At 44.4% G+C, this 13,146-nt stretch overlaps 1 protein-coding gene across 2 annotated transcripts in view; it reads right to left on the reverse strand.

Annotated features, from left to right (window-relative positions):
• Nucleotides 1-636: 636 nt before the first annotated feature.
• LOC110496383 (collagen alpha-1(XXII) chain) overlaps nucleotides 637-13,146 on the reverse strand; it is an 83,564-nt gene continuing 71,054 nt past the window's right edge. For both annotated transcript variants that reach the window (XM_036952946.1, XM_021572251.2), the window contains 23 exons: nucleotides 12,476-12,553; nucleotides 12,340-12,375; nucleotides 12,142-12,240; nucleotides 11,880-11,915; nucleotides 11,654-11,767; nucleotides 10,208-10,261; nucleotides 9,924-10,031; nucleotides 9,702-9,755; nucleotides 9,452-9,505; nucleotides 9,199-9,252; nucleotides 8,931-8,984; nucleotides 8,791-8,835; nucleotides 8,090-8,143; nucleotides 7,941-7,994; nucleotides 7,592-7,645; nucleotides 5,246-5,317; nucleotides 5,010-5,045; nucleotides 4,816-4,860; nucleotides 4,544-4,723; nucleotides 4,288-4,354; nucleotides 3,989-4,171; nucleotides 3,659-3,736; nucleotides 637-3,446 (listed from right to left, as the gene is read on the reverse strand). In XM_036952946.1, the coding sequence (XP_036808841.1) occupies nucleotides 3,253-3,446; nucleotides 3,659-3,736; nucleotides 3,989-4,171; nucleotides 4,288-4,354; nucleotides 4,544-4,723; nucleotides 4,816-4,860; nucleotides 5,010-5,045; nucleotides 5,246-5,317; nucleotides 7,592-7,645; nucleotides 7,941-7,994; nucleotides 8,090-8,143; nucleotides 8,791-8,835; nucleotides 8,931-8,984; nucleotides 9,199-9,252; nucleotides 9,452-9,505; nucleotides 9,702-9,755; nucleotides 9,924-10,031; nucleotides 10,208-10,261; nucleotides 11,654-11,767; nucleotides 11,880-11,915; nucleotides 12,142-12,240; nucleotides 12,340-12,375; nucleotides 12,476-12,553 (1,803 nt within the window). In that variant the 3' untranslated portion in view covers nucleotides 637-3,252. The remainder of the gene's footprint in view (nucleotides 3,447-3,658; nucleotides 3,737-3,988; nucleotides 4,172-4,287; nucleotides 4,355-4,543; nucleotides 4,724-4,815; nucleotides 4,861-5,009; nucleotides 5,046-5,245; nucleotides 5,318-7,591; nucleotides 7,646-7,940; nucleotides 7,995-8,089; nucleotides 8,144-8,790; nucleotides 8,836-8,930; nucleotides 8,985-9,198; nucleotides 9,253-9,451; nucleotides 9,506-9,701; nucleotides 9,756-9,923; nucleotides 10,032-10,207; nucleotides 10,262-11,653; nucleotides 11,768-11,879; nucleotides 11,916-12,141; nucleotides 12,241-12,339; nucleotides 12,376-12,475; nucleotides 12,554-13,146) is intronic.

Genomic DNA, 13,146 nt, shown 5'->3' on the forward strand with positions numbered 1-13,146 from the left:
GAAGGTTGCTGACCGTTGGCTGAAACAGGAAATTGGGCTACTGCAGGCTAGAACTAGCCCCCTCCCCCTCCTCCACCTCTTCCTCCCCCTCCTCCTTCCCATTCCCCTCCTCCTCCTCCCCACCCCTCCCCCTTCCACCCCTCCTCCTCCTCTTCCACCTCCTCCTCCCATCACCCCCCACCTCTCAATGGCATCTATTTGTCTTCATAGGTCTAATCATGGATCTACTGGCATCTCTTAGAATAATAGGCGATAGGTTGTCCATAAAACACTAGCATACCAAAACATGCATGATAGATCGTTTCAGAAAAATTACAATTCTGATTAGCAATAAAAATTGGTTAGATATTTTACAGAACTGCCAATTGTGCATGCTATGCTAATGATAACGGGAGAACATTTTAAACTGAGCGATTACTGTTCATTTCAATGGGTCTGTCGAAGTTGCGATTGACATTCAAAAGAAGCAATGAACTTGTCATATGGCTGCAGGCTCTGCCGGTAAATTAGCTGGTAATATTCGACATTGAGCAAAGAGGTTAAGTAGGAAACCTAACAATTGAGAATTCAATTCATACCCGCACTTATAAGAGGACACAGAAAGATTACTCACAAAGGAAAGCAAAAGCCTTTTTCTAAAAAAAAGATCTGTTCCAGTCTTTATTACAACATGATACAGTACATAATACACCTTTCCAATACATACAAGCATACCAGCCACTAATTCAGGATATTTTAGCACCATTCTTTTAGGATAAACAGGTAAGGATTACCATCGTAAAACCATTTTTAACATTCCACATACGGTAAGCTACTGGTATTTCAAACTGTGAATAATTTAACAGTATAATTAACAAAAACTCTAAATCAGTTACATACAGTTGGTTGTTTTGAATTATCACAAATGTATATGAAATGAGGAAACAAGCCAAACATAATTAGAAACGCACACCTCTGCATCATTTTCTATGGGGAGCACTGGCAGCAAACACCAGACATTCTAATGTTCATATCCATGGGCTAACAACTTTTTCCATTTACAAAACCATTATGTTACTATTATATTTCTCCTATTTGGCATTCTGAAATGTAATTCATAACGAAGTCCACACATCTTCACTGTGATGTGGTAGTAAAGTGTATGCAAGTCAGTGAAGAGCATACTGTCTTTGTTCCTTTGACTGCCATGGATCATGAGGCAGTTTTATGGGCTACAGTACAGTGGGCAATGGAGACACTGTATGTTTAGCTATAAATAGTCAGGAGAGCACCTTGGAAGACCTTCAATGAAGTGACCGGAGGTACAGATGGCCAAGCAGTGTTTTCACTGTGGGTGTTGGCTTAGGTTCTGGAACCCTGTGGCTATTGGCCTGGGTTCTGGAACACTTTTGGTGTTGGCCTGGGTTCTGGAACACTGTGGGTGTTCTTACTGTGTTCTAGAAATACATGCTGGATCCAGGCTCACATCCATGTAAGGCCTAAAAGACAATATATCTATTTTACTTTATTGGTGATCTGATGAACATTTCGGAACCTCAATATTGATGTCTTACATTTTTTCAAGCCAAAATAATTCCCCTAGAGTGAGCAGTGAGTAATCTATTGTATTTTTCTTACTGACTCTCCCTCAACTCATCTTGTGAGTTTTAGAGAGGGTATAATTGGTCCACCAGGGACATGGGATGAGTGATGAAAGACATCCTTCAGACAGAATACTCACTGACTTTACCAATCACAAAACAGGGAAGAAGGAACTCATGTTGTATAGCACTTAACGATTTAGTTAAAACAATGTCTTTATCTGAGTCACTGTGTCCATGGCCTGCCTGTGCCACAGAGGGACTGGCTAATAAGCAGGAGGAAGTGACACGTTAGAGAGAACGTAGCGTGATACCAGGAAACAAGCAACGTTTGAGGAACGAGTGGAACAAAAGCTGTGGTTTTAATACCTTCTCTCTCCAGACTGGTTACTACTCTGTGGAATCACCAGAGACATTTAGGTAGAAACGGGAAATGTAGTTTTCCTTTTGTAGTTTTACATTTCCCTTTGAAAGTCTTACGAGTCTTGTCTACTTAAAGGCCTTACACGCATTCATGAAGTTGGATTCCCTTTGGAGGAACAATGAACAAACACTGTACAATAGGTAATTAAATCTGTCACAAATTGTTTTGTTGCTGACACACTATCTTAGATTGTAATAAAGGTCAAGATAGTAATTCTACAGATATCCAGAGAATGTGAAAGTTCAGTATTCACCCTGTCCAGTACTGGTGGCCCGTCTCTCATTATTCAAGACAATTGCACTATTAGAAGCTTACAGGCAAGGCAAAACAAAGTATGTAGTCTTTCACCACCATCCACAGCCTCATTAAAGATCTGTCCATGAAACTTAATATTGACATTTCAGATTGTGCCTCATTCAGGCCAATGTTCCCTTCCCATCAATATAAATAACTTGACTGGATCACTACCAGTTGACTCCAGAGGAGCTGCCTACTGCTGGATCAATGATGTGGCTACTGACTGATGGGTTGAATCTGATGTTAAACCCATACCAGACTTACGACTGTGTACGTTGGGAGACTGACAACGCTATTATGGTATAAATGGCCGTTCTGTAACTGTGGCTCCATCTTTTACCAGACATGGGTAGAGATGATATTTGTTTTCTTTGAAATAGTTTTGAGCATATGAGTGAGCCTGCCTAAAGTGCCAGATCGGCAGGGTTTTCACTTTTGACGACGACTCCATTGGTTCCATTGTGCCAGGCAAGCTCAATCAAGCGAAAACAAATCCTATTTGAACCCAGGCCCAGTAAGCATGACTGGGTCTTTTACATGGTCCTTCGAGCCGGATAGGAACAATGGCAGTCCGTCTAAGTTGAACAAATAACGTAATTCTTGAAGATAATATTACCAAATATCAGACACAAACCAACCCTCCACACCCACTTCCCCTGGTCATTTCACCCCCAACCATCACAAAAACAAAAACAAATTAATTCTGACCAGCAGGCAGGCAGAACACTTCTCTCGAGCTCCCTCCAAACTAAGGAGATATATTTTTATAGAAAGAAAAGTTCTTGGTTCATCCTGACACATCCCAGATCATAAATAGCTGGACTTGTAGCTCTCTAACTGCATCCCAAATGGCATCCTATTCCCTTTATAGTGCACTACTTTTGACCAGAGTAGTGCACTATACAAGGAATTGGTTGCCATTTTGGAAACAGTTAGTGTGTCTCTGTCTCTTTAAGTCCCCTTGACGTTCTTGGTGTGGGGTCGTGATCCCAGACTAGCGTAGTAGGCACACTGGGAGGGGTCACACTGTCCTGGGGGTCCGCTGGGGCCTGGCTGGCCATGGGGGCCAGGATTCCCTGGTTCTCCCTGAGCTCCAGCCGCCCCGGGCTGCCCGTCCTTACTATAGCCTGGTATACCTGCTGGACCTGGGGGGTGGAGTAGCAAAGTCACACTGAAGCAACTGCTGCTTTCTTAGGAAGTTCAAGTGTCAGTCACTCACCCCACTCGTGCTGGATAGTGCATAGTTTAGCAACTACGGATCTCAAGATGGACACAAACAAACATCCATTTAGAATGATATTGTAGTAATAGAGACATTCCATTGATATATTGCTGTACTAGATCAACAGTACTGTACCTATAGGACCTGATGGTCCAATCTCTCCTCTCTGTCCAACTCCGTCTTCTCCCTTGTCTCCTCTGGATCCTCTCTCACCTGGACGGCATAGAGATGACAGACAACACTCACAATGATGCTCTTACAGACAGTGTCTAAATCAAGACCACCAAAGGTACCTAATATCAATGGTTGGTGTAAATGTGTTTTGTGGAAACCTGAAACCTCTCATGTAGTGGTTTGACAATATCACACTTTTTAGTCTTATGCTCTCACATTGTCTGTATATCTGAACCAAGAAATACAGTATGTGTGACCAATAATAATGGTTCTTCACTTTGGATCAGTTACCTTTAGGACCCATGGGTCCCCTCATGCCGTCTCCTCCATTCTGCCCTGGCATGCCAGGCTCCCCTGGGGGTCCGGGGCGACCGTGGCTCCCGTCTTTCCCCGAGGGGCCTGGAGGTCCTGGCCGACCTGCCGTGCTCTTCACATGGGCCGGCTGGATCTGGGCCATCAGGTACGCCATTTTGTCTGGAGGTGGGACACACGGACACACACGATTAGAACTTGCACAGCTCATATGAGGTCAAACATACATTGCAGATTGCACTAATGTCCCATTGTCCCTAACAATACACCAGTCTCACCATCTAACGCTTTAGCTAGTTCCTCCTGGATCAGCCTTCTCATTGTTTCCAGTGATGTTGACTCTCCCTGTTGGAAGGAGAAATTAGCATGTTTACGTCATCAATTTCCAGATGTCTGTATTATTTTCTATAGCACTTTGACTGTGACTGGATATGAACCAGAATATATTGTAAATAACAAGACCGTTAACCTGCTGAGCTAAAACCTGGCGGTTAACTCTGGGGAGCCATTGCAAGTATTCAAGTCACTACTCACTCGTGGTCCAGGTTGTCCGGGGTTTCCAGGTGTTCCCTGAGGCCCGGTAAGTCCCACCTCTCCTGGGGGCCCGGACATACCCATCATCCCTGTGTGGCCCTTACGGCCTGGGGGCCCCGGGTTACCAGGCATACCTGGATCTCCAACAGATCCCTTATCTCCCTTCCCACCTGAGTCGCCCTACAAAGACATCCAACAAAACACACTCAGAGACAATATAAACAATGGTCTATTTATGGTCTGTGGTTGGGCCTGCTCCTGTATGTACTCACCCGCTCTCCTTTGACTCCACGTTCTCCTGCTCTGCCTGACATACCCTGTGAAACAGACAAAAGAGTTTGTTTAGAGTGTCGTTGGCAAGACATCTCCCAATCCATGTTCCACATCATATCCATTTCATAGTGTAAAGATACTAAAAGTAGCTGATGAAAACGAACCAATCAATCAATCACTCAGCGGTTCTTACCTGTTTTCCCTCTGGGCCGACAGGACCAGTAGGACCCTAGATAGATAGAGAGATGGATGGAAGAGACGTTTAAGTAAAAATAAATTTGATCAAATCAGAAATGCTTGCATCACAACTTGAAATCCTCTTATGGCTGAACATCAACTGAGACTGTTCCAACATGAAGGACTAGGAGGTGTAGCAACAGTAGCTTAGCACACTAGTAATGACGTTGAGGAGCAGGAATCGCTATTTACCAAAGGTCCCTTTGGACCACTAAAGCCTGGTAATCCTGGGTTCCCAGGGTCTCCCTTGGCTCCAGCGGGACCCTGTAATACACACAGAAACACGGGGACTTTCACATGGCGTAGTCATACTGTAGTTGAACAATCAAATCAAATTGTATTTGTCACATGTGCCGAATACAACAGGTATAGATAGACCTTACAGTGAAATGCATACTTACAAGCCCTTAACTAAGAACGCATTTTTAAGAAAAATACACTCAAAAACCAAAAACAAACAAAGAGCAGCAGTAAAATAACAATAGTGAGGCGATATACAGGGGGTACGGATACAGAGTCAATGTGTGGGTTCAACAGTTAGTCGAGGTAGTTGAGGTAATATGTACATGTAGGTAGAGTTATTAAAGTGACTATGCATAGATAATAACAGAGTAGCAGCAGCGCAAAAGAGGTTGGGGAAGGCACTGCAAATAGTCTGGGTAGCCATTTGATTAGATGTTCAGGAGTCTTATGGCTTGGGGGTAGAAGCTGTTTAGACTTCTCTTGGACCTAGACTTGGCGGTCCGGTACCGCATGCAGTGAGGTAGCAGACAGAACAGTCTATGACTAGGGTGACTGGAGTCTTTGACAATTTTTAGGGCCTTCCTCTGACGCCGCCTAGTATAGAGGTCCTGGATGGCAGGAAGCTTGGCCCAGTGATGTACTGGGCCATACGCACTACCCTCTGTAGTGCCTTGAGGTCGGAGGCCCAAGCGGTTGCTTTACCAGGCAATGATGCAACCCATCAGGATGCTCTCGATGGTGCAGCTGTAGAACCTTTTGAGGATCTGAGGACCCATGCCAAATCTTGAAGCTCTCAACCTGCTCCACTATAGCCCCGTCAATGAGAATGGGGGCGTACTCAGTCCTCCTTATCCTATAGTCCACAATCATCTCCTTTGTCTTGATCACGTTGAGTCCTTGCACCACACGGTCAGGTCTCTGACCTCCTCCCTATAGGCTGTCTCATTGTTGTCGGTGATCAGGCCTACAACTGCGTAATTGGAAAACTTAATGATGGTGTTGGAGTTGTTCCTGGCCGTACAGTCATGAGTGTACAGGTGGGGGCTGAGCATGCACCCCTGAGGGGCCCCCGTGTTGAGGATCAGCGTGGCGGATGTGTGGTTATCTACCTTTACAACGGAAGGAAGTCCAGGATCCAGTTGAAGAGGGAGATAGCTTAGTGATGAGCTCTGAAGGCACTATGGTGTTGAACGCTGAGCTGTAGTCAACGAATAGCATTCTCACATAGGTGTTAATTTTGTCCAGGTGGGAAAGGGCAGTGTGGAGTGCAATAGAGATTTCATCATCTGTGGATCTGTTACGGCGGTATGCAAATTGGAATGGGGCTAGGGTTTCTGGGATAATGGTGTTGATGTGAACCATGACCAGTCTTTCAAAGCACTTCATGGCTACAGACGTGAGTGCTACGGGTCAGTAGTCATTTAGGCAGGTTACCTTAGTGTTCTTGGGCACAGGGACTATGGTGGTCTGCTTGAAACATGTTGGTAATTCAGAATCAGACAGGGAGAGGTTCACAATGTCAGTGAAGACATGGTAGGGTATATGCACTTTTAGTTCGTCCATTTTATTATCCAGAGATTTTACGTTGGCCAATAGTACCGATGGCAAAGGCAGATTAGCCACTCATTGCCTGATCCTCACAAGTCACCCCGATCTCCTTCTGTGAAAATCCTCTGTTTCTTTATCCTGCAAATGACGGGATGAGGGTCTGTTTGGGTGTCTGGAGTCAATCCCTCTCAACCGACTCATTAAAGAAAAATTCTTCTTCCAATTCAAGATGAATAATCGCTGTTCTGATGTCCAGAAGCTCCCAGAAGCTATTTTTGGTCATAAGAGATGGTGGCAGCAATATTATGTACAAAATAAGTTACAAACAAGGCGAAAAAACAAACAAAATAGCACGGTTGGTTAAGATCCCATAAAAAGGCAGCCACCCTTTCCGGTGCCATTATCTCACAGGCAGCACTACTCGTTAAAAGGGACTGGGTGAGATTAACCTGACGTTTAGCTCTCTGACATTCTTATGAACGTTGCTATTGTTGGAGGTAAATCTCCTAAAAGATCTTGCAGTGGAAGACTAAACAGCTGCAAGTGATTAATATTCATATTTACAAGGGCTTTGTGGGGCTTGATCTAGCTGGCTGTGGAGTACCAGATACATGGTAGAGGGAAGCTGCTGTGTTCGCGAAATACAAACAGCATTTCACTGCATGTGCATGTTTCTGTTTTCACAGAAGCGATGTATGCAATGTTAAGAGCAGTTAAGAGCAGTGCTGTATATAAATAATCACTCACAGGAGTACCAGGGGCTCCGGGCTTTCCTGAAGGTCCTGGTTCACCAGGTTTACCCTTGAGAGAGGTTAAGAGGTAGAGATGGAAGGAGGGAGGGAGAAAGAGAGAGGGAGAGAGAGAGCGAGAGAGGTAGAGAGTGAGAGAGAGAGAGAGGTAGAGAGGGAGGAGGTAGAGAGGGAGGTAGAGGTAGAGAGGGAGGGAGAGAGTGAGAGAGGTAGAGAGGGAGAGGGGGAGAGAGAGGTAGAGAGGGAGGGAGAGAGGGAGGGAGAGGGAGAAATACAGACAGACATTAGTGTCACTTTCTAGTGTCAGCAGATAAACGCTTGTCAACTGCAGTGTAAAGGTGACTTACATTCTCCCCTCTCCGGCCAGCAAGGCCCTCTGGTCCAAGTGGTCCAATATTACCCTTCAAAAACAAACACAACGCATATATTAGTGAGACATTCCCTGTATGTTGATAATTACAGAGTTATGATTGGCTAAATTCATGTTCTTACTCACGTCTTGGCCAGGTTTACCCTCCGGTCCGCTACGGCCTTCCTTTCCATCTTCCCCCTGATTGGTTAAGGACAGAAATATATTAGTCAATCAATTTACAGTAGGCCCCTCTTTTCCTAATTTAGTTCTAAAGAAAATGTTTTGATTATAGCTATAGAAAGGGGCTCCAATGGTCAAATTTATGGGGATTAGAGGAAAAACTCCAACGCCTTGACCTTGATGGCCTGGATGTACGAGTCTGGGGTCAAGGCGAGACACTCTTATACAGTACGTACAATGTATTCTTTAAAATCCTTAGGTTGACGTGGAGGTAGAGAGGAGTCAATCCAACATAATCCTCTGTCTTAATAGAGGTGTTCTGGTGATGCACTTGGGCACTTGGTCCATCTCGGTCAGAGAAAAGGCTGGCGGGGATGTGAGCCTGGCACTGTGATTCAGTGCCTCAGTGGTGTCTGTAATGAGGCATGCCATTGGTCACACTATACTGAGACATGCTATTGGTCACACTGCTGTGGCAGATATCGTATCCTAGAGCTGAGAGCTGAGTGAGATTTAATAAGAGTAGGCATGTGTCGCAATTTTGAGAGTGAGATGATTTGAGCTTGACAGACCAGGGAAGACAGAAGCCCACATTCATATTCAACACTTTATGGCCTAGTCATCTAATGTGTTGACTATTGTGACATGGGAGTCAAAGGACTGACCTTTGACCCTGGTGGTCCAGGCTCTCCTCTGTGACCCTTGAAGCCCTGCATGGAGATAATCATCAACATGAATACTAGTGAAGTTATATTTGCATTAACCACACAGTTAAATAATCCTCCCCACAGTTTAAGTTCCTCACAGGCATTCCCCTGAGTCCGGGTTGTCCCTGTGGTCCTGGCTCTCCTTGTTTACCCTGAGATCACACCACATGGTTAGATTACACACACCAAGGGAATTATGTGCATTAAATATGCAGGGGACACATATTGTGCCATGTATAGCCAGAGACCATTATGACTGATTATGTACAGAATGTATCCCTGGAAATTAAGCCCTAATTATATATACAGTACAGGACATACAGAATATGTTGGGAATAATATCTTGGCCATATCATGTGTACTCACAGATTCTCCTTGTTCTCCTTGGCGGCCATCTTTGCCAATTTTGCCCATTTGACCCTGTGGAACATTCAGCTTTTAGAATTTAGACTCAATTTTCAAACTGTTTATTTTATAGTCCACTCCATAAGTTCCACGTATGTTATCATGGTTAGCTTGAGATAGAGGTAGTACTAGTATTGTTAGTATCAATAATATTGTATGTCTTCAGCAGGTCATTTCTACTCCTTCACAATAGTTTATCAACAGTGTTTCTCACCATTAAGCCTGGTAGACCTGGTGGCCCCTGGATTCCCTTCATCCCCTCCTTGCCCTGCAGGGTGGAAACAGACACAAGATAGTTCCACAGATTCAACCAGGATAAATCAACAACAACACAACCATGATTAATGACCTCTGCCAAAACAACACTCAGCCCAGTTGACCTATATGGCCAGCCAGTGGGACGAGGCCGATATTAAACTGATGACATGTAGTCTGAAAATGAAACACATTGACAACATCCTGACTTTTTCTCCAGGGGCTCCTGGGGGACCGATGGGGCCGGGTTGACCGTTGTTACCCTACAGAGAGATGAAGAGGGAAGAGTCAGAAAGAACATTCATCCTACTGCAATGACCATAGGAGTTGGCAATACAGCACACAGGGATATGAGACTAGTCTACTAAATAGAAAAGATGGTGGCCTATGGTAGGCACTGGTAGTACCACCAGGCAGGTACATGTACTCACAGGATTCCCCATGATGCCAGCAGCACCGGGGTGGCCAGGGGGTCCGGTGTGGCCTATTTCACCTTTGTCTCCAGGCCCTCCTTGGGGTCCTCTATCACCTTTCACACCCTGTAGGACAAACAGTAAATAAATAATGCATATCACCTCTGGCCACTGTGTTGTATAGCAAGGGACATAACAGACACAAACCACTAGATGTTTTCAGGTCTTCAACTCAATAATTTATGTTCCATGGAAGGTAAAAGTGTGTGGGTAATAATCGGGTGTGGTTGAGGAGGACTTGCCTTTTCTCCGTTAGCTCCTGGGGGTCCAGAGGTTCCGGCTGGGCCTGCCTGGCCCTGCAATGACAATGACGCAGACACCATCAGTTCCTGGCTAGCTAAAGTTAATCTCTCTATATCTCTCTTTCAGGTCTGTCTGTCTTTGTCTCTCACCCTGGTTCTCCCTCTCTCTCCCTCTCCAAAAAGACCATCAGCAGCCCTGTCTCCAGGTCCTGATCATTCACTATACCCCCCAGACGACAGGAAGCCTAACGATGCTGAGAGAGCCAGTCTCATACCTTCCCACCACTTCAGTCAAACACAGTGTGATGGATACAGGAGACTCTTCGCTATTCTCCTACGCCATACGCCTATCCTGAAGAAGATTTATTTAACTCCACTTCCTGTCTGACTGACGTGCCCTAAGTAAACTGCCTGTTGCTCAGGCCCTGAAGCCAGGATATGCATATAATTGGTAACATTGGAAAGAAGACAATCTGAAGTTTGTAGAAATGTTAAAAATAATGTAGGAGACTATAACACAATAGATATGGTAGGAGAAAATCCAAAGAAATACCAACATTATTTTTATTTTTTTGAGAGGCCAAAGTTAAATCCAGCTCCCAGATTGCAATTCCTATGGCTTCCACTAGGCATCAACAGCCTTTGTTCAAGGTTTCAGACTTGTTTCTTCCAAAACGAGGAAGAATTCTGAGTTTTGATACAGGAACAAAGAGTTGGAAATCAGTCTGCGCGCGCACGATGAAGAGGACGTGCACCTGCTAATATCACTTTTCTATTGAACATACTTCTTTCCGTATTAAATATTATAGTTAAATTACATTTTAGTGTACCTGATGATTAAATATAAACATATTTTGACTAGTTTTAACAAAGTTTAGCGATAGCTTTTTGGATTTCTTTCTCTGCAGTTGAACGAGTGGATTACTCAAATCGATGGCACCAACTAAACAGACTTTTTGGGATAAAAAGAAGGATTTTATCTAACAAAACGATACTACATGTTGTAGCTGGGACCCTTTGGTTTGCAAATCAGAGAAAGATTTTCAAAAGTAAGTGAATATTTCATTGCTATTTGTGAATTTATTTTGATGTGGGGTGCCGTCCCCAAACAATCGCATGGCATGCTTTCGCTGTAAAGCCTATTGTAAATCGGACAATGCAGTTAGATTAACAAGAATTTAAGCGTTTAACCGATATAAGATAATTGTATGTACCTAAATGTTTAATATCCATTTTTATGATTATTTATTTCATTGCGCGCCCTCCAATTTCACCGGAAGTAGTCGACAGTCCCGCTGGCGGGCCGCCTAGCCATAAGTTCTCTTTGTAGTGTTTAGAGTCTGAAGAAGTGCTGTAGAGAGGATCCTATTATTCCTATTAATGATTCAGGATGTGCCTTTATCATACAACAGATGGAATAGCATGGTGCTCTGACTTTGTCCTTACTTGGTACCCGTCCTGTCCATTCTTCCCTGGGGGTCCAGCTTGTCCCTTGTCCCCTGGTGTCCCTGGCAGACCAGGCTGTCCCGGGGCTCCGGCTGGGCAGTCTGAACACACATCCTGAAGGACAAGGAGAAACACTGAGTGATGAAAGAATCCTTCTGTCTCAGAATACACTGTATCATCAAAGATGGAGGAAACAGTACTATGGTAACAGCGCTCTCCTCCTTACCTTCAGATTCAAATCCGACAAGTCTGCTGCTGCTCCCTGAAAAATATGGTTTATATTAGTTTGATCCATTATTATACAAAGGTTGATTGGACTGATTTTCACATAGTTTGTTTGAATACGTACTCATAGGTGTTCCATCAGTGCAGTGAAAACGAAGGTACAGTATAGTGAAGGTACAGTATAGTGAAGGTACAGTATTTGGCCTGAGTTTGCAGTGTTGTTGGGACGTTTCCAACCCCATTAACTGTACTGGTAAACTTACTGGCTCTCCTGGGGATCCCTTCTCTCCTGGTCGTCCTGGTAAACCATTGTGTCCTGCAGGTCCCTGTGTACCAGCGACGCCTGACAGACCTCTCATGCCCTGAACCAGGAAACAAACAGCAGTCAGTTGAACTTTTCTTTCAACATTACTCAGTTCATGTTTTCACATGGACTCTAATTATGACAAAAATGTTTTTACCGCCGGTCCAACTGCACCATTTGGCCCTGAAGGTCCCTGTAAAAGATAAAGATGTTCTCAATGTTCAAAATATGCTGCAAGATTGAATGTGTGTGTGTGTGTGGCGTGGTTATGTGTGTAGAGTGGTTGTCTATACCGGGGGTCCAACTTTGCCTTCTCCTGGAGGACCCCTGTTCCCTGGAACCCCCTGAAGTCCCTGGGATCCGGGTTGGCCCTGGAACACACAGACAGAACCTTCGTTACCATCCAATAAGACACCAACAGAAGCTTGGTCACCATCTAACCAGTGTCTTCTTAATGCAATCGCCAATACTCTCTGATGACGTTGCTGTACTATCGTAATGTTTGGCTCAGAGAGTTCTGCTGTGCTGAGCAGAGAGGTTGTTGATCTTTGCAGGTCTTGGCTGCTCAGGCAAGATACATCACATTCGTGTTTATTTCTAGCAACAGAGAATCCAATCTGAAGTTTTAGTATTCAGTGTGGTGGTTGTAAAGGTGACCATGGAGGATGGTTTAACAACTACAGAGATGTAATCAACAGAATGTGCATGCAAGGCCTTGCACTATCCTCAATTAATTACTCTCTCTATCCCCCCACCCCACTAATCTCCTGCTCCCAAAAACGTTGTTATTAAATCAGTGTGTCAGTCACGGTATGGTGGTCAAAGAAAATTGCTTTTGTCCAACCAAAATGGATTGTTTTCTTCCTAAGCTAGAGAAAAAGAAAACCTTTTTGTCACCAGAATCACTCTAGGCTTCAAATCACTAATGTTTCTCTCTACCCCTCCCTCCCTTCCACCCCAACCC

This window comes from Oncorhynchus mykiss, chromosome 18, assembly GCF_013265735.2.
Source record: "Oncorhynchus mykiss isolate Arlee chromosome 18, USDA_OmykA_1.1, whole genome shotgun sequence".
NCBI lineage: Eukaryota > Metazoa > Chordata > Actinopteri > Salmoniformes > Salmonidae > Oncorhynchus > Oncorhynchus mykiss.